Here is a 27,998-nt window from a genome sequence, read left to right on the forward strand (position 1 = left end):
CTGTGCTCTCCCGTCCCAATGACCTTCAGACAGAACTCACGAGAGGCATTTAAACTCGCTGGATCCCTCCCAAGACAGCCAGCAGTTCGCACAGACATTGTTTTACCTTGGAACCATTTTAGGAAAGCTCTGGACTCAAGGCAACGTTGTAAGTGACCTATGTAGGGCAAGAATCAATAAGAGCTCCTGAATATTAGCCATCTCATGGCATCTGTACCTTCCTACTCGAAGCTGAGGATCTAGTGCTCATTTGTTGCCAGTCCTGCCTCAGTGGAAGTTGGCAGTGGGTGAGATCTGTGCCTGAAGAAGAATTTTCCCCTTGTAGTAGATACAGCACCTTAACAAGGAATGGAGTTCTTCCTCCTAAGGGCAGATCAGGGGGCCAAGGCTGGCCTGGCAGCTGGCAGCCCCTTTTGGTCCCTCAGATGCCCTGGGATGCACAGGAGAAGCCACTAAGCCAGGCCCTCCACCCCTCCCCATGGATGATGGCTGCAGTGTGTGTGTGCTCTCCCACAGTGACTCTGCAATATGTGCAAGACAGGTCTAACCCAAGCCTACTATTCCCTAAAGCAGACACAAAGGAAATCAAGGAATGCAAAAGAAAATCAAAAACAAGACTCCATGTCCCCTTCTGCCCATTTTTTTCTTAGTGACTACAACAGACTGAAATAGGATTTCAATTAATTATCCTCTCTTCCCTCTGGCTCTCCGCATTGCTAATTACTGTGCACACAGCACCTTAACCTTGTCCTCAGCAATGAGCTTGGGCTGCTGGCCATCAGCTGTCGAAAGCATCTCACTGCTGGAAAGGAATGGGGTTTGGTCATTTATTGAAGTATTTTGGAGGCATATGACGTCTGAAAGATGGGCTGCTTTGTGGCTGATGCATATCCTTTGTTAGGGAAGTTTTAGCAGGGAGAATAATGCTAACAATAACAGGATCAGACCTTGCTCTGTATAAACAGAAATCCTCTCTCCGTTTATGAATACTTCAGAACGCGGAAAGGAGAACTGTCTCAGATGGCTCATTTTCATGCTTGGAAGAAAACAAGCTGCTCTGCCTGCCATCCTCCAGGCACACAGCAAGGACTCTCACCCCGGGCACAGGTCTGCATGGCTAATGGGAGATTTCCTCTGGTAAGGCTGGCGGAGGAGCATTCAGAAGGCACATACACAGCAGCTGGCAGGATGGCCTGCAGCCGGCTTTGGTGGTGAATCTCTGCCACTGAGCACCACTGATGGGCTCCAAGCAGAATGCTAAACACACTCCCAGCAAGAATGTGGCTTCCTCCCCTGAGGACAGACCACCAAAGCCCAGCTTCCCAGCCTGCCTGTGGAGGTAGCATCACCAGGTCATGCGGGTGGGCAGAGAATGAGGCAGCATTTCCCAGACCTGAAGGCAGTGGTGGCTGTCCAGTGGCTCCCCCCTTGCTGGGAAGATATCAACAAAGCTGTCCTATTCATCTTCACAGACAGAAAATCCATTCATTTATTCAGTCTGCTCCAGAGGTTTCAGGCTGGAATAAATAAGTCTGAAGCAACTTATGCTTATTAAAACAATTCCAGTTTTTCTGGGCTTTTCAAGCCTGTTTTTTTTTTCCCCAGGACTGTTTTGTTTTTTCCCTTTTCTTTTTAAATATTCAGATTCTGAAGTTAAAATATAGGCTTAAGAGCATTACAGAATAGCAGAAGAAGATGCAGAAGAAAAAAAAATTATCTGAATTGAAATTAAAGATTTAATTTCTAGCTGCTCTTTCTCCACAGGGAAGCTGCCAGGCATCACCTGCTCGATTGCTGTCCAAGTGAACACAAGCCATCTCTCCAGCATGATGTTTGGCAATGCTTTCCTGCTGGTTCTGCCTCCTGTCAGATTGCAGCCTCAAGGGTTTGTCCTCTGAGCAGAGTAGAGAATCACCAAGAGAAAAAATGGGATTTTCCTATGCTGTGGGTTCTCTAGAAGGCAGTGCTGATGTTTGACATCTTGGCCATTTGGAGGTGCAGATGGGATGTTGGCCTCTCAGGACAGGAACTGTGGGAGAGGGTTAAGAGCTGTGCTTAGGGTAAACAGTTACAATTAGCAGACAAGGCAGGAGTAGTGGCAACAGTTGTCACAAAGTTCATGGGGTTCATGGATGAGTCTGGAGTAACTGGTGATGCATTGGCACCTGCTGCCCAGGGAGGCGGTGGGATTACTGTTCCTGGAGGCGTTCAATAAATGAGGAGGTGTGGCACTGAGGGACATGGTCAGTGGGCATGGTGGGGATGGATCGAAGGCTGGACATGATGATCTTAGAGCTGTTCTCCAACCTGAGTGATTCTATGATTCCGAGACTGAGAATGGATCAAAATATTTCCAAGAAATGTTGGGAAAATTAATTTCACAAATAAGAGCACAAAGGAAAGGAAGAAATAACAACTGGAGACCAAGACAGGAGGAACAAACCAGGTATCTCGCCTGTCAAATTTAGATGCCAAAACACAGAGCAAGTCTGTTTTTCTTAGCTGATCTGAGGGCTGCTGGAAATTTCTTTGGGCAGCTCCAAATGCCTCTGAACTGAACTACCATGTCACTTACTGAGCATCCTCTAATGCCAAAACATCTTCCAAATTATATTTAATTTTTTTTTTAATCTTACCTACTTCTTCCACTCTAGTAGGAGCACCCAGCTCTGCAAAGTACACCGAGCTTCCAGTAAAGCAGGTATCTGAATAGGGAATAGGCATCTACTGACGTTAGCTGGTGCATGCTTGTCTTTCTCATCATCTGGAGGTATCTCCTGGAAAAGACTGTCCTCAGAAAGTGAAGAGCAAACAGTTATGGAAAATGGCCTTATGTGTCTGTTTCCCATGGTTCCATCATCAGAACCAGATCAAAAAATGGGCAAAGTTGAGATGAATTGTGTTCCTATGCAGGTGCTCCTCATATCCACTCCCCTACAGAAGTTAAACCAGAAAACTTATGTCATAGCCCAGTAACTGTTACGAACAAAATACCATAATCTGCATATTCAGATTATTCAGGGACCCTAAGCCACAGCAGTTAATAATTGAACAGAAATCTTTCATAGTGTTGTCTAATAAAGAGGGTCCTTTGAATAATTCACACCCTAGATATATCCATGGCAATGTCTATGCTGCATCCACCCAAGGACAGAGATGTCAGTCACCAGCACGCTCAATACTTTTCATGTCTTTCATAACTGCTACTCAAAAGTCACATGAAATGATTCACCTGCCAATGGCTGAGCAGTCTGCAGCACACACAAGAGGAGCAGCAGATGTCTCAGTTGGGGTGGCAGAGATGCACTGCCTCACTGCTTTGGAGATACCACGTCCTGGAAGAAGAAAGATGCCATGGGTGATTAAGTGGAAAAGCTCATGATGAAAGACAGGACCAAAGGGTTTGAAAATGGGTCACAAATGGGGTATCTTCATCTTCTGCAGCACAAAACCACTGTTCTGCAAGCCGTGATCCTACAGCAGTTCAGGTTTTACACCTGTTATTTGTTTTGCCTCACGTTCATTTCTGTTCCTTCCTTACAATGGGCTGTCCTAAGTAAACAAACACAATGCTTAGGTCATATCCAGTTACTTATAAGAAAGTCCCATTTGCATGTGAAAAACGGCACACAAGACATGCACACACCAACATGAGCTTGTGCTCTAGCAGGATGCGTGCAATTAGGTAATAAAGGCAGCAGGAAGGAACAGAGGGAAGTTGCTTACTTTTTTCAGTCTTAAGTCCAGAATCTGTGATTTCATCTCCCTGGAGAAGTGACTGCAGCAGCAACAGCAGGTTTTGTCCTTAGAAAGACAGGAATCTCTCTTTGCCTTGCTCCTGTCCATGCCCTTGCCCAGCAGTGTCAGCTGTGAGACATTAAGGGCATCTCCATGCATTTCTGGGTTCTTCCATTATGCACAGAGGAAGCAGAGGGGCTCTAGATCTAACCTATGACAAGGAGAGTCCTCAACAACAAAGCCTTCCAAAATCCTAGAGAGATTTTATCCTGCTTTATTTTTCAGCAGACATTGGAGCAGCTCCAGAAAAGCTTTACATTTAATAGCCTGCAGGACAGACTGAGCCTTTGGCCGCGCTTCTCATCAATCACTCTGAGACATGCTCCAGCACTCCTGCACCAGAATCCACACCTGCTTTGTCAGGAAGCATAATTCCACTTTAATTTTATTCTTAAAGATGCCAGAGTGCATGACGCTGTGAGGCAGGGAGGAAAGAAATGCACTCTGCTTTATGACAGCAACCAAACCGAAAAGCAGCAGCTTTTTCTGGTGATGGAATAGGATGCATAGAATTCTGTGGAGGCCACACAGAAATGGATGTCAGTAAGATCTTTTTTCCCCACTGTGATCTTACTCCAAAGATGTTAATGACCACAATTGGTTGCAGGTACTGAAATTGCACAAGCCAGGGCATTTCAGATGTTCAACTGGAGAAGTAAACGTTTGCAGACACCGAAGCAAGCAGCTCTGTGGTATTTTCTGGCACCATAACGAGAGTCTGTTACACCACTCAGTATTTTCTTTCCTTTCTTTTCTCTTCCTTTCCTTTAAAGCTAACATCCTTTTCCTGTGCCTGAGGGAGAAGGCAGCTGATAAAAGCTGAGTTCCTGTTCACAGATAAGTTTAGAAGGCAGCCAAACTCAGAAGTTCCTTGAATAAGTTATATCCCTACCACCTCTTTTTTTTTTTTTTTCCCTCCTCTGTTAGAGGCATTCCACACAGGAACCAGGCTCACATTGTTTGATGGCCACGGACATTTCCACAGTGGCTGGGAGGGTCGAAAGCTTTTTCCGCTCTTTGTTACAAATCTTTTTTTTTTCCTTCCTTTTTCCAACTTTTCGTTTAAAGAATACTGCCAGGGCATTCCAGCACTAATTCAGGCTGCGCTCCGGAGAGGAGAACAACAGACAGGTGTAATTGGGTGGGAAAAAAAGCCCACAATGCTAGTGAAGGTTTTGCTCATCTGTAACACAATAGGACTGGCTAAGCTGGCCCGGCACATCGACCATCACGGCTACCACGATGTTCCGATGCATGGCTCAAATGCACAGAGCCATCAGACCCCCACAGAGAGGGCTCTGCTGCAGGAGATAGAGGGCTCCTGGGAGGCAGCAGAGCGCCAGGCAGATGTGCCAGAATACTCTGTGAGTATTGCCTACGCACACCAGGGAGAAAGAGAGCAGCTGGAAGCTGTCAGCCCGCCATCCCAAAACGGGTAAGTACCCAAATATGCATGTTCGTGCCATGTTCGTGCCCGTGATGGAGTCACGTATGATAAACGTGATGAAAGACCATTATGGATAAATGTTTCTCTTTGAAACATACTAGATTTTAGGGATCGGTCTGCATCCAAATAGGAGAAGTTTAATGTTCTAACTACAGGAACAGGAAATATAATTGCTTGTGAAGGATGAAACCACAGACGTGGCTGACTCTTTATCCTAAAGACAGCAGGATGGATGCAGTGCCTGGATGCACCTGGTGTGGCTAAGCCATGAGGCAGAGCCCTGCAGCTCTCCTGTAGCACAGTAACACAGAATACTACTTCAGGCACAGCAGAACTAGATAAAATTCATTCCTCACTTTTTCTCTTCACACACCAACGGGGGCTTTTACTGACTGTGGCAACCTTTGCTTATCATCAGAACATACTCAGCTCAGACCTGGGCCTTGGGGAAAGAGGAAGATGAGAGAAAGAAGAGTGGGATGTTAGCAAAACAGGAACAGTGAGGAGTAAATATAAAAGGAGTAACAAATAAGCATGATATCACAAATTCAACCTTCCCCCCACCAAAAGAGAAAGGAGAAAACAAAAAAGGATTTTCACATGCTTCTCATAATCATCTCTAGCTGTATACCCATTCAGAGTAGATAAAGCATGTGCTTCACTAGAAAGGTTTCCAAACACTGTGCATTTCGTGAGTTTTACAGGGCATGTAAGTAGGTCCCTGAATGTTTTAAATAGATGAAAACCAATCAGGACAGGGAATGAATCTTTTATAGCGCTGATGGAAGGCTACTGCTCAGGACGGCTGGAACAGCAGCACAGTGAGTGCTGTTCACAGCTCACTGCTTCGGGATGCTCTGATTCTTCTCTTCAAATGTTCTTGGGGTAGTGAGAGGAAGGAGGGAAAGACACTGTAAATCCTTGTTCATGTCACGATTCTTTTCCACACAAACAAAAGCTTGTCATCTTCTTTCTAAATCTCATCTACCTGTAATATTAAGGCCTCCCTTCTGCATGTAATACAGTGCAGGGCTTACAGTCCTGTTTTCCTTCATATTCCATATCCCCACAGATCTGTATGCCATAGTACTAACCTCGAATCGTTTTCTAAATCCCACCAAGTATTGACTTGCAGTTTTCTGATGGACAGTGTTCAGTAATGGCGCATACTTAATTCACCAGCTGCTGGTTAATGCATTTGAGACTCTAGCAGAGCAAGGAAAGCAAAACAGAACCATTACCATGGCCTTGCATGCTATACTGCAAGGTCTCAGGCATTTGATGGCTTGTTGAAATGCTGATAGCAATCTAAAAGCTGCAAAAATTCAAAAGTGTAAAGAGGTACTTGTAGAGGTCAGCAAGGCACTGTAATATACTTTCCTAATTAGGACCTTTTCCTTTGCTGTGTGACTTTGTTCAGCACCAACTTGTGTAATGCCATTCAGCACAAGCTGTTACTCATCCTGATTTCCTCCCAAGAAGAGAAATGCTTCCTCCTTTTAAGGAGATGGTTGCATAATGAGTCAACTCACAACGCTCTTCCCTATTATAAAGCAATGCTGATGACTACACGCAGTCAAGATCTAGCCTGCCAGTAGCTTCAGGGTGTTCGGTCTTTTGCTGGAGCAATCACAATTAGAGTGATAAGCCCAGCAAGGCAGCACATCTCAGGAAAGAAATTTAATGTTTTCAGAGGAGCTGTACCCAAAATTGAGTGGGGAGAGCACATACACTAACAGACAGCATAGGTCTGCTTCTGCCTGTGCTCCAAATCCTTAGTGTTGGTGCAGATGGCTGAAGGAGCAAGGAATGAAAGCAAGGGAAAAGGCATTGGGAGTTATGAGGAACTAAGAGACATGGTGAGATCCACACACACCACTAAAAGCTCTGGGGTGATGGAAACCAACCACTGGTCCATGGCAACGCTGTGATACCTTTCTAGCAACAATCAATGACTTTTCCTCCAAGCTCTTGCTGTTTTTCTTATGCGTTAGAAATGATGATTGTTACAAAACATTCTTAGACCTTTTCAAAATAAATGAGTATTATTTTTCTCATGGTATTTGAATAATTGGAGACCATGATGACTAATACTCCCCAGGCCATTGGAATTCCTTGGGTTGTGTCTCAGCACGTAAGGTGAAATGACTCACTAAGGCCCAGTCAAATGCCTGGATATGTTATGTTACTACTGAATTCCTCTCAGAATAATGAGGTTATTCTAATCAGAGTTTTAAAATAAGGCAGTTTTTAATGAGAAATGTGTGGATAGTAAAGAACAGTTTCAACTGTTTGATAAAGGAAGGGCTAGGTAACAGATTGGTATCTCAGCTGCTGCTTGTATCCGAGTGCACCAGAGAGGCTGTGCTTGTTCAAAGTTTCCTTCTTTTTCCCTGAAGCTGTCTTGTGCAATTGATCAGTTTGACACTACAAAACTTCCTTATGGCTGAGATAAATGGATCCATGAGTACACAAACTTACCAGCAGAAGTAGAAAGGGAAATGGAAGCACAAGTATACAAAGATCTGTACTCTATTAGCATCTGTTTTAGGCATGGAAGTTGAAGAGTAAGAACAGTAAAGACAAGTAATAGATTTCATAAATATACAGTATATAATACCCATAACTCCCATGCAGGCTCTAATCCAATCCCTCTGCCTGCAGCCCCACAAAGAATTGCACTGACGACTCAGATTTCATGCACACAATATTCATATTTCTTAAAAACAAAACAAACAAACAAACAAAAAACCAACAACAACAACAAAAACAAAGCATCTAAAAGGTGCAATTCCACCACATGCTAGTTTGGGCAGTGAAGCCCAGAGTTCCCTGTATCCTCAATTGGCCTGACCTGTGAAGTAACACTGTCAACCAGATCACTTAAGTGTTCCAGGTTAAAAATAAGCTCAAGGAGAAAAAAAAAAACAAAACAGAGGCTATTTTTGATTTTACCCCTCAGTAACCACATTGACAGAGCTGATCCCCAAAGGGATGGCTCATGCAGCGAAGGAGAAATGGAAGTGGTGATGAGGTGGGGATAAGCAAAGGAGCTAAACCTGGCTTCCCTCTCTATGACAAAGTCATAGAACTTCTCCTCTTTCCTAAAGTGAAATCATTGTCAGGGAGCTCCTGCCCTGTGTGAACTGTATCTCCATCATGGCAGGTATTTTAGTGGTCTGTTCTCCTTTATCCACAATCAGATGCTCTATCTCCCATCTATTGCAATTTTTCTTACAGTTAAAATGTTTGGGGGGAAAAAAAAACAACAAAAAAAACCCATCCCGAATCCTGACAGAAAAGGCAAAAAATCTGCAGAATAAGTAGATCCTTAATCATGCTGACTTGTGTCAAGGTTTGTATACACAGTCCTGTCCCTTGATGGGAGGAAGGCTTCCTGATGTCAGCCAGCAGTGCTGTTATCTCACTGAAACACGCACCTCTTCCTTTAGCCCTGCACTGGGATGGCCACAGAGCTGGTGTCTGTGATCAGCCAGGGTGCCCAAAGGGGGAGCCATCCATCCTTCAGAGTGCAAAGAAGCAGAGGAAACCAAAATAGCTCTTATTCTGGGAAAAGTCAAAACAATGCCCAATCTTAACAGCTCGTTTTCTTTTCTGCTTTTACAGGAAAACATCCATTGATCTGATTAATATCAGTTTCACACTGACTATTTCTTCCAAATTAGAGAGGGACTTTCTTAGGATGTTTATGGGATACTGAAATTTCCCACCAAAGGGGAATAGAACGCAGGCTTAAAATAAAGCAACTTCTGGATTAAATGCGGTTTAATGTGATCTTCAGCCCCTGACATCCTGCACACTAGTGGAACGGCCAGAGTGCTCAACAATAGCTTTTGTAGTGCCAAGTTCACTAACAGAAGCAGTGGCTTTCCTATCAAAATTTGGCACTTGGCTCCTTTCAGGAGTTTTGGAAATCTTCAACTCTCTTGTTAAGTTGCACAGCTGCAGGTGGAATGGCTTCCCTTTTGTGTATTTGATGGGCAGTTCCCGAAGAAACATAGCTTCACTGAGCGCAGTACAGTAGTTACCTAGCCCTCCACATGCAAAAGATTCATTTCCATTGTTACATGGTTCATTAGTGCAAGCTGTAGCAATTTGTTCCTTCAGAAGATAGCAAGGGATCTCTTGTTTAAGCGTAGTGACAGAATCCAAAGCCTTCCTACAGATGAGGGTCAGTAACCCTCAAACAAGCCCTTACCAGCCAGCTCTGAACAAACTGAAATCTTTTGCTGAGAAGAAAAGATGATCAGGACAAGCCTTGCTGCTCACTGAGCGCACACAGTTTGGGAACCTTGTCTTGTTCTGCATCTTTGACTGGCTGGCACAAGCACAGCTATGCTGGCAGGGAGCACCAGCTGCAATCCCACTTCAAGATGAAGTGAGAGTGCGCTTTTATCTGCAACTATCAGAAGATGAAATCCCAGTTTAAGCTGCCCTCAGAGCGGGCTGTAGAACTTGCACTGTGCTGAGGAAGACATAAGGAAGGAAACGGCTGTGAATGCTTTGTGAAGAGAACTCTTGCACAAATTTCTCTGCAGTAGCTGTACAACAGGTGGGATTGCCTCAAAAGCCACTGCAGCCAAGTCTGCTTTCTCTGAAATGCTGCTTGCTCTGAGGCTCCAAGTTCAGGACTGGTTTTACTCAGAAAGCCATCGTGGCACTACATTCACAAGGCATTCTGCCGGACAGGCCACAGCTGAAAATATACTAACTGGCATCACAGCTGGAATGAACTGGGACACTGGGAGACTTGTAGTACTGCAAGGAAATCCAAACACTTGGCATTGCTGCTCTTTCAGCTGAGCTTGTTATGATTGACTACAAATCAATCAGTCTACTTTCATCAAATCCCAGTGAGAATCAGTGATGCTCAAGGCACGAGGCACAAAGTTTCTGCCCAAGAGGAGCATTACCCATAATCAGGGAAAGAGGGAAACAAGAGAAGTAGTTCCTGCTGCCTGGCTGATACACAGTGCTGCCTGCTCAGCAGAGCAGAGAATTCACTGATGTGCTGACAGGTCACCAGCAATCACACATCAGCTGCTAATTAAAAACAAGGGCACACCTTGTTCCTTATGAGAGCCAGCACCTTTTTAAGTACTTAATCCCTTTGGCACTCCCCAATGAATTAACTGATGAGTCTTTCTTAAAACCGACATGCACAGTCCCAGTTTAGACTAATTTAAATGCAATGCTTTACCTCTTTTTTGAACGGAGTGCTCTTTTATTGTCAGTGCTTTGCACTGTGGGAAAAACTGAACACAGATTATTCTACTGCTAAAGCCTGATTTTTTTCTGCTTCAACTGGAGTAGGTCAGGAGCCTACACAAATTAGTAGGAAATTGCTTCACATTCAGAGACCAGCACAGGATTGGAACGGACCTCTGGAGACCATTGAGTCCAATCCTAATGCTAAAGCAAGTTTCCTACAGCAGGTCACACAAGGAAGCCTCGAGGTGGGACTTGAATATCTCCACAGAAGGACACCCCACCTCTCTGGGCAGCCTGTTCCACTGCTCTGTCACTCTGGCAGTAAAGAAGTTCTTCTTTCTGCTTGTATGGAACTTCCAGTGTTCCAGTTTGTGCCCATTGCCCCTTGTGCTGTTGTTGGGCACTGCTGAAAAGAGCCTGGCCCCAGCCACTTGATACCCATCATTAGATAATTACAAGCATTGATAAGATCCCCCTCAGCCTTCTCTCCTCCAGGCTGAAGGGCCCCAGGTCTCTCAGCCTTTCCTCGTACAGAAGATACTGCAGGCCACCTTCCTGGCCCTCCATTGGCCTCTCTGCAGAGGTTCCCTGTCTTTTTCTTGAACTGGGGAGCCCAGAACTGGACAGCCTTCTGTTGTCATCTAGTAGCACATCTTAGCAGCAGTAATTGCATACCTTGTGCCTTTTGCATTGCACAGAAAAGGGAAGAGCTATGGGCCTTAAAAGACTTGTGCTCTATCAGTAACAGTCATGATCTGCTGAGCAGGAGTTCTCAAAGTAATTATAGGAACTGCCTTCCTTGAGAACAGAAACAGGAGGAAACTGATGTGAAGGACAGCTCTGCTGCATGAGCACAGACAAAGGAATAACAAAACTAATGAAAAAACAACATCCTGCAGCTTTTGTTCAGGCAAAAATTCCACTGACACAGCAACGGTCTAAAATGATGCATTACAGTGACAAGCAGGAGACCACCAATGAAACTGAAGTACCTGGCTGTGCTGGGGGACATTATTCTCATCTACCATCATGCTGCTCTTATCAGCTGTAGCACTGTGTGGACAAGAACCAACCCTGTATTCATTTAACAAAGTTATGGCCACTTTGCTTTACCTCCTGTCCTGCTGCTGTGATAGCAGGATGTCTGACCAAATTCTGACATCACAAACAAAACTGCTTGTGTTTTGCTGTGTTTCAGAAACAGCAGGTGTAATATCCAAGAACAACAGCAAAACCAACCATCCCTAGCATCAAAACAAGCATCCTTAGCCCTGATTCTGTAGGGCTGACTTTGGTGTTGCTCCAACTTGCAGTTTTGCTATAAGCTTCATCATTCCCCACCCTAGAAATAAAGCTCTCCTGCTCTCCTCACAAAGCAGCTTCTCCTTGGCCACAGAGGCTGGAGTTGAAAGGAAACCCTATTAAGGAGGATGAAAGCAGAGAGTGCAAAGCTGGTGGTATAGTCAGTGAGTGAAGCTACACAATCACAAGGGGGAAAAAAATACAGAAGCAGAACATAAAGCTTCTATGTCCCAGAAACAGGCTGAATGAAGTTCTCTTTGTGAAAGGGCAGTCACTGAGGCTTCACAGCCCATTGGTGTCAGTGCAGAATTGCCACTTGTCTCACTGAACTTCAGATCAAGCCTTTGTAAGTCTTTAAATCGTTCCACTTTAATGTTAAGGAATGACGTATTTCCCTTAAGGTTAATACAATTAAGGAGTATTTTTAGTAATAGATAGAAAAGTTTCCTTAAAGGAAGCATTTGACAAGATATATAAAAATACTAAAATAGAGGTTTCACCTTTGGGCACATGTATCTATATTGCAGCCCTTTACAGATAGGAAAAATGGGCTTTACATATTTACTCGACGACATAATACAATTTGATAAATTGAATCCAACTCAAATCCGCTAAAAATTGTTATAATTAAAACCAAAATATGATATGATATTGCCATTCAGCTTCACAAATCAACTTCTACATTGAGCCAGGGAAAACTAGCAAGCAGATACTAAAGAAAAAACATACAGAAATATGACTACCACTAAAGGCAGCTTTTATACAAAGTATGTCAAATTCCTTTTGCTTCATATTATATGTCCCACATAATACATAATTACCCAAGCAGCAGGTTGGGGTCAATTTCTGACATAACGTAACTCTCTTGTATGGGTGAGAACCTAGGAGTAAGCCCACCAGATACATACAGCATGGGAGCAGGTTTTGAAAAGAATCTTCTTATTTTCTATTAAATGTGTTTGTGCGTTTATATCTGTAATAGTAAAACACTCATCTTGTTCACACACATTTGTGCATGTAAACATTCGGTTTAGATCTGTGAGGCTTATGTGACCAAAAGCACTCGTCTGGGAGCCACGCGCAGTGGGAAAAACGAATCGGCACAGATGATGATTCATGGGGCGTGGGTTGTTTTCATCAAGAAAGAACAAAACATGAAAGCAAAATAATCATATTTGAAAAAGAGATTTCCATATGGGACGTGGACCCTTGCTGGGATCTGGCAGGCACCCCACTGGGCAGGTCTGAGGCCCTGCACCTGGCACCAGTGCCTGCTTGGGCTAGCAGCGTGTGTGAGCCAGGTTATTTTGCTAGGGAAAAAAAAAACAAAACACAAAGAGCAGAGAGGATTTGAGCTGCAAAAGCCACTCACAGCAATGGCTTGGTGGGCACATGGCAGGGGACAGCTGTTTTGGCTTGGAACCACAAGAAAAGTGGCAGCAGGCTGCTTCTGAACTGCTTTCATGCCTGTCTCTAAGAACTGAGAGCAGCTTTGCCCACAGATGTGCTTGCTGACATCTCAGCCATGCTGTACCTTGAGAAGCTGGCTGCAATGAGTGTGGGGAACTCGCCCAGCTTGCCCAGGCTGTCTGCCTTCCCTCTCCAGCTTCCTTCCCTTCTCCTGGCTGCCCTGCTGCTCTCCCAGCTGCCATGACCACAGCTTCTGCTTTCGAGCTCAAGTTGGTTCCCCATTGTTTCTGCGCTCAGACAAGAAAGGCAAACTTTTTCCATATATGCTGATTATCAGAGATTTAGTTCCCGTGTTCCCATATAAAAATATACTGCCTAAAGTTCAGCTGTTCTTTATCAGGCACAGCTCTCCCCCACACAATGCTCTGCTCCATTTTAACACAAACCTTTGGAGTACCTCCTGATCCTTCCAAACTCCCCCGTGGATACAATTGGCATTGTTCAAGACCTGATTCTGCTTTTGTTCTGAAAAACTAGTGTTGATTTCTTAAGGAAAAGGAGTTTAACCAATATGCATAATGGCACAAAATACTATTTCTATTTTCCCTCCAGGCTTTAAGGGGATACACGGTGTTCATTAACATCTCATCTCCTTGCAGGTTCTCTGAGCCAGCAAAGCTTGCACATCCTTTTTCCTCACTTCACTGTGTGCTGGTGAAGCCTCACCTCAACCACTGTGTGCAGGTTTGGGCACCACAAGGAGGAAATAAACCCCTTAGAGACCACCAAAGGAGTGCTACAAAACTGATGATCCAATGAAGCCGGGGGTTGGATGCAAAAATCAAGATGGCCCAGTAACTGATCAGACGTAGCAATATTTTGGAAGACACCGATTATTAACTGAGTTTATGTAGGATTGATTTTCCAGAAGCACTCAGACTAGACCTGATGAGTCAGTTGTGAGGCATCTGAAATGGCAACATGCCCATCCAGGCAGTTTGACGTTTAAAGCAACATTAACCTGCAGGTTATCATGGGTTGGAAATTTCTGCTGCTGAATGAAAAGGCTGGAAATGGAACTAATGCGTCAAAGTTCAGACAATCAACCCTTCTGTTAGAAACTCTGATAAGCATCCCAAATGAAAACAAAGGAACAGAGAGTCGAGGGAGGGGAGAAGCTAGCAAGCATTTTTCACTTTCCTCATCATCCAGCCTAAAAAACAAAGCTCCTCTACATTTTGCCCTTCTGTGTCACTGCTACAAGCAGAAACTTTAAAAGACCTATTTGAAATTCCTTTTTCCCCAATAGGAACTGGTGTTCTGTCACGCAGTCTCGTCTGGTGACATACATTGAGGCCTGCATGAAGGAGAAATACATTGTCAACTCCCAGCAGCCCTGCCCAAACGGAGCTCCAGATTGCCAGAAGATCATGTAAGTACCCCAGATGAAACCACTAGAGACAACGGGATATTCTCTGAGGTATCTGAATTAGATTTTCAGAACTACTGATTGGCACATTTTGAAAATAAATTAAGCACCAACTTAATTTAATACCATGGTGAGGTAGTGTCTGATTTATGTACCTGTCATGATAAGGCATTTAAATAACCTGGGATAATTATTGCCTTTAAAAACCATCAAGTGTAGGACTACAAGGGGATTAAGTGATTTTTCTAATCTACCCACATTAATTTAGGGGAAAGAAAAAAAAAAGCAATCACATCTTTTTCACAATTTTCAGGTTCCTAATACACACGCATCTTAAAAATAACAACAAAACACCAAAAAGCTCTGCCTGTGACCATCAGTAAGACTTATTCATAGTTACAGATACATAACTGCCCAAAGGATTATTCTTATTTCAGAAGGACCGGCTGCCCAAAGAGCACAGGTGAAAGCCTATGGGACAGCTCTATAATAGTAAATATTAGAGTTCTGTTTATGATAATTATGGATGTTTGCCAGCTGTAACATCTCTTTGAGACTCAGATTACTGCAACATGTTGGACAAAAATCCCCACAGGACAACAAACAGGAGGAAGGTGAGGTAGACCAATGCAGACTGCTAACTGAACAGTACTTACATTCTGCCAGCATGTATGAATTTGCACACACCTCCTGTTGCAAATAGTTCTGAAAACCGATCTTATGCAGAAAATAATATTGCTGTCAACTGCTGCTAACTGTTTTAGGGAGCAGTAGTGATAAAATTTACGACAAACTTTTAAACCACATTCTGCATTAGTTATCTAGGACACCACTGGCACCAGCATACAGTTAGTCAGTGGATTTGCCCCACGTGATGCCAGCTGACCATAACTTGGAAACTAACACCTGGACCCTGCTCCTCAGGTACAGGACAGCCCTGAAGCCAGTCTATCAAGTGAAACAGAAGGTTCTGAAGTCTTTGCAGTGGAAGTGCTGCCCTGGATTTATTGGGAAGGATTGTGAACAACGCGGTAAGGAAAGCCAGAGAGCATGCATAGGAATTAAGACTAAACCACATTCATTGTGGCAAAAAACAGCTTACCTATTTGTTCCTCTGGTTTGGGAATTGAAGCTTTATTTTCTTTGGCATGCTATGCCCCAAATTGCCTTGCAACAGGAAGGAGGTGTAATTAGCCTTAAACAAGGCTAACAGCAACAACACTTTCCACTAATCATCACACTTGGAGAGAAGCATTCATTTACCAGGGGAGCTGACACATGTAAAACTCCACCTATGAAGTCTCCATCTCTGCCTAAATGCATATAGAAAGTAATGATAAGAGAAAGTTACACCAGCATGCAATATATAAAAAAATTTGTTTAGAGGATGAAGTAATTGTGGGGGGAAATTGCCAAGTATCCAGTTTAAAGCAAGCCTTTCTGTGCCATGAACCATCACCACAGCTCCCTGTACTGCTGAATACTGATTGCAGCAGCTGCTAAATAAAAGGGGGGGTGAGGGGGCAGGGGAGGAACAGCATGGTTTAAAAAGTGCAATGCTTCACAGCACTCAGAAGATTTAACAAAATGCTTTATTCAAAAGTGGAAGAATTTATATTGAAATAAAAAGATAATTCTCCATAGTAAGTAAGGCATTAAACAAGTCAAACATTCAGGTGAAAATCTTGGTCCATTCCACCTACCCTAATTGGTGAAAAGTTTGCTCCTCAGAAAAGTTTGGAGTTCCTGTTTATATCTCTATTGCTTTAGGTTTAGGTTTTTTGTGCAGATAGCTCCTCTCAGTTCTTATCTCTAAGGTAATTTATCAGTCTGGCTTCTATTTATGAGGTTAGAAGGCTATTACCAAATACAATGTGTTTTGCTTAGTCTCTACTCAGTTATGCTCAGACCAAAACCAAACACTTCATTTTTATCTCTCCACTGGTACAGCACCACCCACTGTAGCTGGTGCTACAATAGCAGAACATTCATGTAACTGGAACAGGAAAGAGGAATTTGCAGAACTTTTGAAAGGACTCTCCAGAGAAAAGCATCTATTTGTAACAGACTAACTTCTTATGATCAGTAACTCCGTATGAATTTAAAAACCCCATCCCTACTGCACAGCATTATCATTTACAAGGTGTTGCATTTCAGTGCAGTGCCACAAGTGAAATTCTCCCAACACAACGTTCCTTATCCTAGGATTCTTCCTGCTCTGCAGAAGCCAATCTCCACATCTGTCACATTGCAAGTGAAACTGCACATTCTTGCCTTATTGAATGGCATTAGTCTCTGCATCTAAAGTGTTCTCACAGATGTATCACATCTCAATTGCAGATCCTAATGCCATTCCAGCACCAAGAAGTCAAACCGAAGGACAGCAAGAAGAAGAGTCCTCAAACCACAGTATGTTCTTGATCTTACACTGCTTGCCATTCTCTTACATCTCAAGTCACCGCCCTGAGCAAAAGCTAGATTTTCAGTTGCTCCTTTAACGTGATAAACTATGGATAATATCTTTAGTGAAAGCATCGCTTGGGAAAGTCTTTACACAACTATATATCATTCATTGCCATTTATGCGTGTTTTTTGCTATAAAATTATATGAATGTTCTTGAGAAAACAGCCAAAAGTTTCACAATAGTAAGCTGGCTGATCATCACTTAAACCTAGTGAGAATGGCAGCTGGTGTTAAACCCTTTGTTAGTGTGGGTGTTTACTCCTTGTTCTGCTCGGTGGATTCATAGGAAAGCACTTCAGAAGACTTACCAGGAAAAAAATCTATTCCAAATGCCATTTTAGAGCCTCTACTAGTAGCTTTGAGAATATTGTTATGATTCTTATCTCGCCAATCTAATATCCAAGAAGAACCTTTCCTCACTATATGGCAAATGGTGAGGCTTGTAGTGCTATTAAATACCTTCCAGCAACTGGGTTTAGGATAGCATTACAGCCCTGAAAGGGAGTCTTCCTTACACTATGCTCTCAGCACTGAATGAATAAACAGTTGCTTTAGAAGACTCAAGTTTATAAAACATTAGCTTGAAAAGTCAATTGTAATCCTGGAAGGGAAGAGGTCCCAGGGGTGGCACAGTTAAGATACACCGGTTCCTGCAACTCAGCATACACTTTTAATTCTTCAGCTCAAGTTAGCAGGTATTTATTTAGAGTAATATAAGTTAAAGGGTCCCTCTGTGAGAGCCAGTGGTGACACTTAACCCTTATGCTCTTGAATCTTTTGTGAAACACCTTCGTAGCTCCTTCATCCTGTCCTTTTATGCTGGGTTATAAAGCTTAGCTATCCTTCCTGTCAATTGGCTTGAAAGAATTATTATTTCAGAATGTTTTTATGGCATGGGGAGGTATTAAATGAAGAATATTTTACCACCATCGTGGCTACCATGGTTGAAGGTCTTGTGTTAATATTTAAATAAATTTTCCATCGCTGCTGAAAAAAAAGTTTGCAAGTAAACTGTCATTAAGCTGCTATAAATCAACAGATCCCTAGATGTCATTGCAAGGTTTCCAGAGGAAAAAAAATACACTGGTGTTCTCAGAGCTCACAGGTCTTGTAGGAATATGTGTTGCTGCAACTTCATGGCATGACGCTTTCTTTTTGAATCTTGTGATTAGTGTCAACACCAGTGGATTCAAGAGAGCTGTTGGAAGTCATTCAAAATCAGGAGGCATTACTGGATGATCTTCAAAGTGATATTCATCAAGCAGTCAGCAACTTAGGTGATTTACAGCGAATATTTGAAAACAACGGTACAAACATGGTGTTAGAAGTGAACCAGAGCAATGAAGGTGAGAAGTCTGATGTAGAATTATCACCCTGTCAACAGGCCCTGTAAGACCATGCAGATCAGGAGGAGAGCCTGAGAGCCAGAATGCACTCTAATATCCCCTGGTCTGCAGGTTGCTTCCAAAGAGAGAAGAAAATTGGTGCAATTCCAATACAAAGTAATGAATTAAATCCAAGCAGAAGTCAAAATGTGAAATTAAATTAAAGGCAGATTCCTTCATACTCTTCAGAAATTTTAGAATCTGCATTAACCACAGAATGAAGAGATTGCTTACACTAATTTGTTAGTTTACTATTCTGCTTCCATGCATTCTTCTCTACGAGGATGCTGAGTTTAGATGTATTTTTTCTTCTTCTTTTCAGACTCCTAGCCCGATGTGCTGAATCTCAGATTGGTATACATAGTAAAAATACAACATGTGCCCATTTATCTGAAACATTATTCCTGCTTTATATCGCAGTGGAAACTTTGGTCTGAATAGTACTGAATTTGAACTACTAATCTGAACCACTGACTTAGAGAAACGTCTTCTAGTGATACAGTCTGAACTTCAAGTCACTCAGTTCATATGCTCAAGTTCAAAATTAAGCCTTAGTCTAATTCACACTAGTACAGACTCCTCATAGATTTTTCACGTTATAGAGTCTTTACCTAGGATATGCAGGTGCTAAGATGCTGTGTAACTTTGTGAAGCATTAGGGACATCATAGAAAGCATCAGACAAATAATGGTATGAGAAAATTGCATAAGCAGGAGCACATCAGATAAGAACTTGTGAAAATGAGCAGTTACAACCATTAATAAAACTGCTCTAGAAGCATCTAAAAATGCAGTACTTCTCTGACTTAAATGGGGCAATCAATACATATCTAAGTTACAGTCTGCAAACAGAAACACAACATGTTTTGCCGATTTAAATAAGGTTATTTTTGCTGTTACAAATAATTCAGCATATGCTCAGATTTTGGGAATTAAGATGGCAGTTACTGAAGAAAAATACATCCTTGAGTTACCCTGGTCAGGTTAAGATGCTTTCTTAAACAGAATTATTAACTTTGTTTTAACAGATTTTCAGGAAAGGCTTCTGCGGCAATTTTTGTTTCCCCACATGGAGAATTTTCTAAGGAAACATTTGAACCCAATGTGGGCGAGCTTCAACAGAAGCTTACAGAATCTCTCCAACATAGTAAGAAACCTGTCCCACGATGTGGAAACCAACAAGAAAAGCATAGAAAGATTCCAAGAGAGCACTGTGCCTAAAAAAGAATTCCAGGAGCTGGGAACTAAGTTCGAATCTAAAGTCCAGGAAAATGTAGTGAAAGTTGATCAAATAAGAAGAGAGATAGAGAATCAATTGCAAATGCAGCAGGCTAGTATTGAGCATAACCTCACCATAATTAGGGCAGATACTGACACAAGGCTGAAGAAGCATCACAAGATACAGCAGTCCCATCACTTAGCTTTGAACAACAACATGACAAATATGAAACACGAGCAAAACAATCTTGAAAATAAATTTGAGACTTTGAAAAAAAATTTAACAGAACTCTCCTCGCATCACAGTCCCAAAGATGAAACTACACAGTTAGCCATCAGACAAATAAATGACATGCTGGCAGGGCATGCAAAACAGCTTAAAGACCTCTACATGGAGTCAGATGTCGCCTTTCAGAATATTGCAGTTCTAGAGAGATGGTTTAAGGAGTTGAAAAAAAATGTCTCAAAGTATAGGCCTGAAGATGTTTCAATAACTTTAATGGAGAAATCAGTTCTTATTGAAGAAAATAAAGCAGCAATGGAAAGGCAGATATCAGAGATGAATGATACTCTCTCAAATCTTCAGGAAAACTATTCAGATCTGTTGAGATATATGGAGGAATGTAATTGCCAGAAGATACCTTCTGACACCAATATACTTGAGGAAGATTCAAAGAACATCACTTATTCCCTTGAGGGCCAACAATCAAAGGACATGAAGCAGTTAGAATCTGTTTTCAAAGACCTCTTGAGGAATGAAATGGAAGAGCTCTCCTCAGCCTTTCCATTTATCCATCAGTCCCTTAACCTGCGTCAAGAAGAAAACAGACAGCTTCAGTTGCAAGTTGCATCTTTTTCAGAAGACATAAGCCTCTTGAAGAAGAAAGATGAAGAAATTCATAGACACATCAAGTACCTCAACAGTTCTTTCGGCTCACTTTTAGAAGATGCCATGCGGCACGAAGCTGCACTGGAGGCTTTACTGGGAGAAGAGTTTATGGAAGTTCTATTTGAGGAAGATCCCAGTACCCTAATATCATCAGTAGTTCAGCTGCAGGAATTTCTGAAAGAGATCTCAAATAAACTCCAAAACCAAAATATGACTTTAGAATCTCTTGTAAAGAGATTCCATCGCTTGGAGAGAGGACAACAGAATAATCACAGTGTTCATGCATCTTCAAAGCATCCCAAACAGGAAACTCAGACACACACTGCACTGGATGAAGCTAATCAGCTCAGCAGTGTAGAACATATGGAACCTAATTATGAGGCTTCCAAAGATGACTCCTTGCACAGCTCAATGTATAATGACATAATGACTCTGAAGAATGACATCAAATATCTGAGTCTGGCAATCAAGAGGCACGAATCCAGAAATGACATGAGTATCTGCTGCAATCATACAATTGCAAATGTAGTAGAACCACTTAACACTTCTGTGGAAATTATCTCAGGAGATTTAGAAACAACTAAAGAGAAGCTGGAAAAACATCTGCTGATTTTCAAAAAGCTGTTTGGAAGCGATGAAGGATTACTTGCCTCAAATATAAGTCTGGATGTTGCAAAGATTCAGTCAATGCTTACCAGAAAAGTGAGAAGGCAAGAGAAAGGCCAAGACAAGCAAAGAGACAAAAAAAAGCCTGAGAAGCAGAGAGAAAATACACAGATAGTAAGTGGAAGAAATAGAGTCCAGACTGAACTGCTGGAAAAAGGTAGGTTCTTTTATCTTACTTGCTCATGTGCAGGTCCAGCTTCTCTCTGGGCCCTGCTGCAAGTCACTCCCAGTCCCTCAAAAGCATATAAATTGCAACCTGCCAGATATCCTGTGGGATGTTTGAGGGAGGTATTTTGATATCTCTGCTTTTCCATCTAAATAAACTGATTGAGAACCAAGTCAATACACTGGTACACTTTTGCTCAAAGCCAGGGAAAAAAAAATAAACACACCCATTATAGCTACTGTGTAACTGGCCTTGAATTAATTCAACTTAGAACCCAAATTTTGTTTGTAGATGCTCATGTTTATGGAATTAACTCTTAAAAAGCTGATGGTGAACACTGGGCCTCATGGTTTGCTGCTTCTTTCTCAGTTATTTCAGTCCGTAAGGGGTATACTCAAAGCATCAAATCCTCATCAGTCTGGACAGATACATTAAATTAACTGCAATAACTTGTGTAAGCAGAACAGGGAGAACTGCCCGGAGTGCAATCTCTCTCTTAGAGTTAAGGTAGGTTTTTGGCTTATACTGCACTGATGGATCAGTGTGCCAAAAGCACCATGTAATTACAAGTGCCACAGTTCTACTGCTGGCTTTTATGATTCAGCCTTTGCTATGGACACATAACACAGAACAAAAATCAGCCCCTTTAGGCAACTGTGCTGCAAAATTGTAGTTAAGAATGAATAAGCAAAGAATATATTTCAAATTGTTTTCAGGACAGCAAAAAGAGTGCAATTTTTTCTCTCCTGGTTGGTCCCACCCTTATGCCTTTCTAAGGATCCTGACCAAATCTCTTTATCTTCCCACACAACAGAATGCAGTTCTAGAGAGCTTACAATAACTTTAAAGGAAAAATCACTGAGCCTTGTGTTTTGCTGTGATATCTGCCTAGTCTCTATAATCAGTTGTTTCATCACTACCTCAATCTACATTTTTTTTCCCTCAGCTATTTCTGGCCTTTATTTTAAAAACAAGAACAAAATCCTGCAGTTGAACTACTATTGACTTTGCTTCTTTCCCAAGAATAAGATGCCTTAAGTGCCAGCAAAACAGAAGTATTTTCTAAAGCATGTTTATCTTTCTACTAAGAATCCTGAAGTAAAAATATTACTTAAAAAAAAAAAAAAAAAAAAAAAAGGGGGAACATTCTTTAATAGAAAAACAAAAGGCTATTCATATCATCGGATCACACTGAATGAATCTTTTCCTTGGTTAAGGATTTTTTATTTGTGCTTGACTACTTCTCTAAAAAAGAGAACTGCAAGAGAACTTTCCAACAAATTTGAAAACACATGTGTCACGGAGTTGACCAGATCAATCTATGTCCGTGACACTTTAATGCCCCGTACACTACATGATGTTTTGATGTGGAATACTGAAACCCAAAAACAAGAAACAAAAACAAAAACATAGAACCATGACAACATGAAAACAGATCACAACTACAAACTACTGGAAATACGCAAACAGAAGTCCTAACAAAATTTTCAGTCCTAGAAGTTCAAATGAACATGGCATTTCTTTTTAGTAATGAGAGTGGTTGTTAGAAGTAATTGGTAAAGTTTATCCATCTGTATCAACGACCGTGAGGCTGAAACAAGCATGCTCCCACCTTTTGCACCCTATCCTAGCAGCTGAGGTAAGCAGGCTTTCGGGGACTGCAGTGCAGTGCTCTCACACTTTAGAGAAAGACCCCAGTCTCTTCTCAAGACTGGAAGTAACCCAACTGGCTTTCTGTAAACCACAGCATTTCATGGCCTTGTCTGCATATAAGCTCCCAACAAAGCAAGTTTTCTGCCAAAGTTTCTCTGTGCCTGTTCTGGGTACTTTCAATCTCTCAGTGTATGTAATTTGAGAGTAGGCATCAGAACAGTTTCAGGTAGTTAACTAAGTGCCTTATAGGTGCATGTGTCTTTACAAACTCCCTTCTTCTGTTAACAGCTCTGGGCAAGAAGGACTAGCAAAGAAGAGCTCCCATACCCAAAAAGCATTTGATGTTTTCAAGGTTTTTTTCTTCCCCTTACGTGAAGTGATCTAATTTTATGTCTTCCTGACCTTGCATTTTTGATAGTTGCATAACAAGTACTCTTGTCTGAAAGAGGAAAGGTGTTTTGAATCACAGATAATGTTTCCAAAATACTTTATCTAGAACTATTAATCGGCTGCACAGCATCTAATAAAATGAAAGTTTCCATCATGACTTAGGCTCCTGAGCAAATAAAAAGCAATAGCTGGGAAGAGGAATGCTCATTGTTAAAAATACTGTTTTTCTCTCTTTTTCAGACTCATCAGTAGCATTCCATGTGGGATTCTCAGACAGAAAGGATAAAGAAAAAGCTCTGAAATTTAACGAAACATACCTCAATTATGGAAGCAGCTATTTTCCTGAACATGGCTACTTTAAAGCACCGCACAAAGGCGTCTACCTGTTTGTCATCTCTGTGGAGTTTAGTTCAGGACCAGCACTGGGACAGCTCTCTTTTAGCCGTGGGTACAAAAGAACTCTCTCAAGTAGTCAGAGGAAGTCACCAGATGGAAATACCATAACTTCTTTTGCTATGGCAGAAATGGAAAAGGGAGAGAAAGTGTGCTTTGAATTGCTGCAGGGCACTGTCAAGAAACGGAGTCCACCTGGGACAACAATGAGTGGATTCCTACTATTTAAAACTTGAACAGTAACACTGTGTTTTACTGATATTTTTTCCATAGATGCAATGGATCAATTCACTATTGCTTCATCTGTGATGTATTCAATCCTACTGCATGTGTTTAAACATAGCACTACTCTAGGTTTGTCTTCATGCTTCTTTTCTGGAAGTGTTTGGCTTTTAATTAGTTGCTAATGAGCAGCAGTGTGATTTTCAAGTGATGACCTAATGGTTTGGATTCCAAACATATCAATGCACATTCTCAATTCCTTCCACAGGGAGAACTGCACCTAATCAGAACAGATGCTTTGCGGGGCTTTCTTCACTTAAAACTCATTTCTCTTTTTCTCCTTTCTCATGAGACCCCATCTGGAGCACTGCATTCAGCTCTGGAAACCCTCACATAAGGAAGACATGGGTATCTTGCAGCATGTCCAGAAGAGGGTCACAGAGATGATCAGAGGGCTGGAGCACCTCTCGTATGAAAAAGGCTGAGAGAAATGGGGTTGAAGAGAAGGCTCTAGGGAGATGTCATAGCCATATTCCAGTATCTAAAGGAGGCCTACAGGAAATCCACAGAGGGACTCTTTATGAAGGGGTACAGTGGCAGGATAAGGAGTAACAGCTTTAAACTAAAAGAAGATAGATGTAAACAACAGGAAGAGATTGTTTACTCAGAGAGTAGTGAGGCGCTGGAACAGATTGCCAGGAGAATCTGTAGACGCCCCATCCCTGGCAGTGAGGCTGGATGGGGCTTTGGGCAATCTGGTCTAGTAGTTGGTAACCCTATCCACAACAGGGGGGTTGGAACTAGATGATCTTTAAGATCCCTTCCAACTCAAACCATTCTAGGATTCTATGAAAAAAGAATCCCTCCTGTGGCAGATGTCCCCATCACCGTCAAGGAAAAACATTTCAGACTATATATTAGCAGTGATATTTTTTTTTAAGTGGTTGCTCAAAAGCAAGAAGCCAAGACAATTTTACTTCTCTGTTCTCTGTGGACCAGGCAGACTGTCTTGAAAACTTCTACGATTCACTCTAACTCCACATTTCAGTCTGTATGTAACACAAACACTAGGAAAAAAAAAAACACAAAAAAACCAATCAAATCCAATAAGATGCACCCTGTACAGCCTTTGTAAGCAAGGATCTTAGAAGCGGCTGAGCCTCCCTCCTTCTAGACCTGGTATATTTCAACAACACTGCAGAACTTAATAGTAACATAACACTGTTAGGATGTGTTAGATATACATACATTCCTAATGTAGACATGAGGAATATGTCAACAATAGCAAAAAAAATATTGCTGAAAATATAGTTTATTTCTAAGGATATTCCTGTCATGAATACAGCCCAGACAGCCCAACGTTTAGTAGTTTAAAATCAAGTGAGTGAGCAAACTAAATTTTCAGCAAGTAGACAAGCTCACTGGCCTAATGTCATGGTTGAATATAAAATAAATTTATAATTAGAAAAAAGCAAAGAGCAGGATTTCTGAACAGTGGACGTCTGAGTTTCAAAAACAAAAACAAAAACCACAAAAACTCAGAATGGCCACATCCTGAATTTTTCCTGTCAAATGAAGCATCTCCAAAGTTGTTCATTTTGAAGTTCTGTTATTCTTTGTTTTCCCTAACACAACTTAGAAAACTATATAAAAACAATTCCATTTGGCAAAATGAAATGCACTTTAAAATTCCCAATGCTTTTGATGAAAGAGATGAACTCCTAAGATGTATTTTATGCCCTTTAAAATAGTGCTTTCTGACAGAAAAATTTCTGTCAAGAATTTTTCTCCCCACCTATTTGTATTCTGAATGACACTACACTACAAGATAATTAAAAAGCATTGGTACCAATACATGCTACACTCAAGACAACAGTTTGGCAAGTATCTTTTGAGACTACAAAGTGGTTTTAGTTGCTGACTCGCTGATAAGATTGTTACTTTCCTTCTGGACAGGCAACAATGCAAATAGATTCTAAAACTAGTATAATTAAATGCCTTCTACTGATTCAGAAACAAAAAGCCACAGACACAGATTAAGACACAGAATTCAACATCTCTGGAAAGAGAAAATGCCACTTCTGACCTAATTAGCAGGTTATGTCCTCCTGCCTACTTGTAGCCAGTAGTCCCATTCACATGAGACTAACTGGACAAGTCTCCCCATCCATCTAGTACAGAGTCAGCCCTTGCACTGCTCTGCAGGAAGCAGCATTGGATGCCCAGGAGCTCAGTCAACTTCTGCCCCAGACTGCCAAAATATCTGAGGAAGGAAGAGAAGAAAAATGGCAAGAGGCAAAATGTCAAAAAAAGGAATAAAACCATCAATTTGTAAGATTGGGTTCTGTTAGTAAAATCTATCACAAGGAGGTGACCCAGACATTTTTTGACATTTTATTTTACCAGTGGCCCAGCTATGGGCTATTGCACTGGCAGCATTCTGCAGTGCAAACAGTGCTGTCTAGGTCAGGAGAGAGTAAGGAGCAGTGCACACTAATCCTGCAGGTACAACCAAGTGCTATAGTTAAATACATCGAGAGAATATGTATTTATATGTTTTCAAATAGACTTGCTGGCTCTTAAGGCTTTGACAGAAAACTTCAATTGGAATGACAAGTACACAGCTACTTGGAAAGAGGCAAGGTAGGTAGTAGCTCAGCAGAGAACAGAGAAAGGCCTGTACGTGTGATCTCCAATCCTAGCAGTTCTCCCAAGTGGGATTTTTAAAAGTTCGGTACTGCCATACTTAACAGAGTTATTTTTGTTGAAGAATTAGGCAGACAAATTCAGAGCTCGACTCCAGAGTGAATATAGTGTTAATATAAAGACATTTTCATATTCGTATTCTTTCAATATGTTAAGTTAACCACCTGCATACACGAAGAAGGGAAACTGACTGGAAAACTCGTTTTAACATTCTGAAGTAAAAACTTTAGGAAGGAAAATGGATTCAAGCACTCTATTGGCAGAATAAGCCAGGAGGTTTGTCTTCCTTCCTAAGTGATGAGGTTTTGTTATTTGTTTTGTTTTTGCTTTAAATACACACCTATTAAGCACAATCACCAACATGACTCTCATGTTTAAAAAATACCTCCCAGCTTCTCTTAGCACTCCCTGAAAAACCTGTAGAAAACCATCCAAAAAATTTTGCCAGTAGTCCAAATCTGCAAATCAAACCCCAAAGCTATAAAAATATTAAAACAAAAACCCCATGCCCTGTATCTTTCAACATCTTTGCTAAATTGTTTTGCTACTGATCTTGACCTGCTTTATGAACGTACCTTACAGTGCTTTGCATTTTAAAATTAAAGTTCCTTAATTTTTTCCTCATTACTATGAGATGAGCTCCTTACTTCACTCACAATTCAAGCACTCATTGTGTATCAACTTTCTATTTTGTGTATTAATTTTCTATTTTATTATCTCTCTGTGGTTGATTTCACCAAATCCCGCAGTCAGATTCATCTGAGCCCATTTCACATGCCCACATCCTGCCTCTGAAGTCCACGGTGGTCACCCCTCAAGAACCAGTTTTATAGGGGTGATCCACTCACAATAGTGGGCCTCCCAGGAATCTGATTCATGCCTAGTATTGAAAGACTTCTTACTCCTTTAATATCTGAGACAGACCGAAATAGTGGTTTGGGGAACAGTGAAGATAAAGCCAGGGAAAGGATTAATGGAATTTATGGAATTGAAATCACTGATACTTCTGCTTTTATTTTATGATTCATTTCAGAAATCACTCAGTATGCTTTTACTATTTTATATGCTTTCTGGCCTTCAAACAAAATGTAACTGAGAAGGTGTTGGAGATGCTGCTGGACATGGCTTTCAGTTCTTAAGTACTGATGTGAGTGTATTGGTGAAAAAACTTAATATGAAGGTGAAAAACAATTACACATCAACTACACGATTTTGGTATTTATTACTAG

The 27,998-nt window shown here is 41.6% G+C and overlaps 1 protein-coding gene across 2 annotated transcripts; it reads left to right on the plus strand.

Annotated features, from left to right (window-relative positions):
• The first annotated feature begins 4,769 nt into the window (after window positions 1-4,769).
• On the plus strand, window positions 4,770-27,971 carry MMRN2 (multimerin 2). 2 transcript variants are annotated; one of them, XM_042862723.1, is made up of 7 exons: window positions 4,771-5,233; window positions 14,499-14,621; window positions 15,543-15,649; window positions 16,959-17,027; window positions 18,255-18,428; window positions 19,495-21,396; window positions 23,689-27,971. In XM_042862723.1, the coding sequence occupies exons 1-7, from the start codon at window positions 4,959-4,961 to the stop codon at window positions 24,075-24,077; spliced, it is 3,039 nt and encodes a 1,012-aa protein (XP_042718657.1). In that variant the 5' UTR covers window positions 4,771-4,958; the 3' UTR covers window positions 24,078-27,971. The 2 variants fall into 2 exon arrangements, with proteins under 2 accessions (XP_042718658.1, XP_042718657.1); XM_042862724.1 differs by lacking the exon at window positions 16,959-17,027 and having other exon boundaries at window positions 4,770-5,233.
• The last annotated feature ends 27 nt before the right edge of the window (window positions 27,972-27,998 follow it).

Source organism: Lagopus leucura, unplaced genomic scaffold (assembly GCF_019238085.1).
Source record: "Lagopus leucura isolate 7727_CA_CO unplaced genomic scaffold, USGS_WTPT01 Super-Scaffold_739, whole genome shotgun sequence".
Taxonomy (NCBI): Eukaryota; Metazoa; Chordata; class Aves; order Galliformes; family Phasianidae; genus Lagopus; species Lagopus leucura.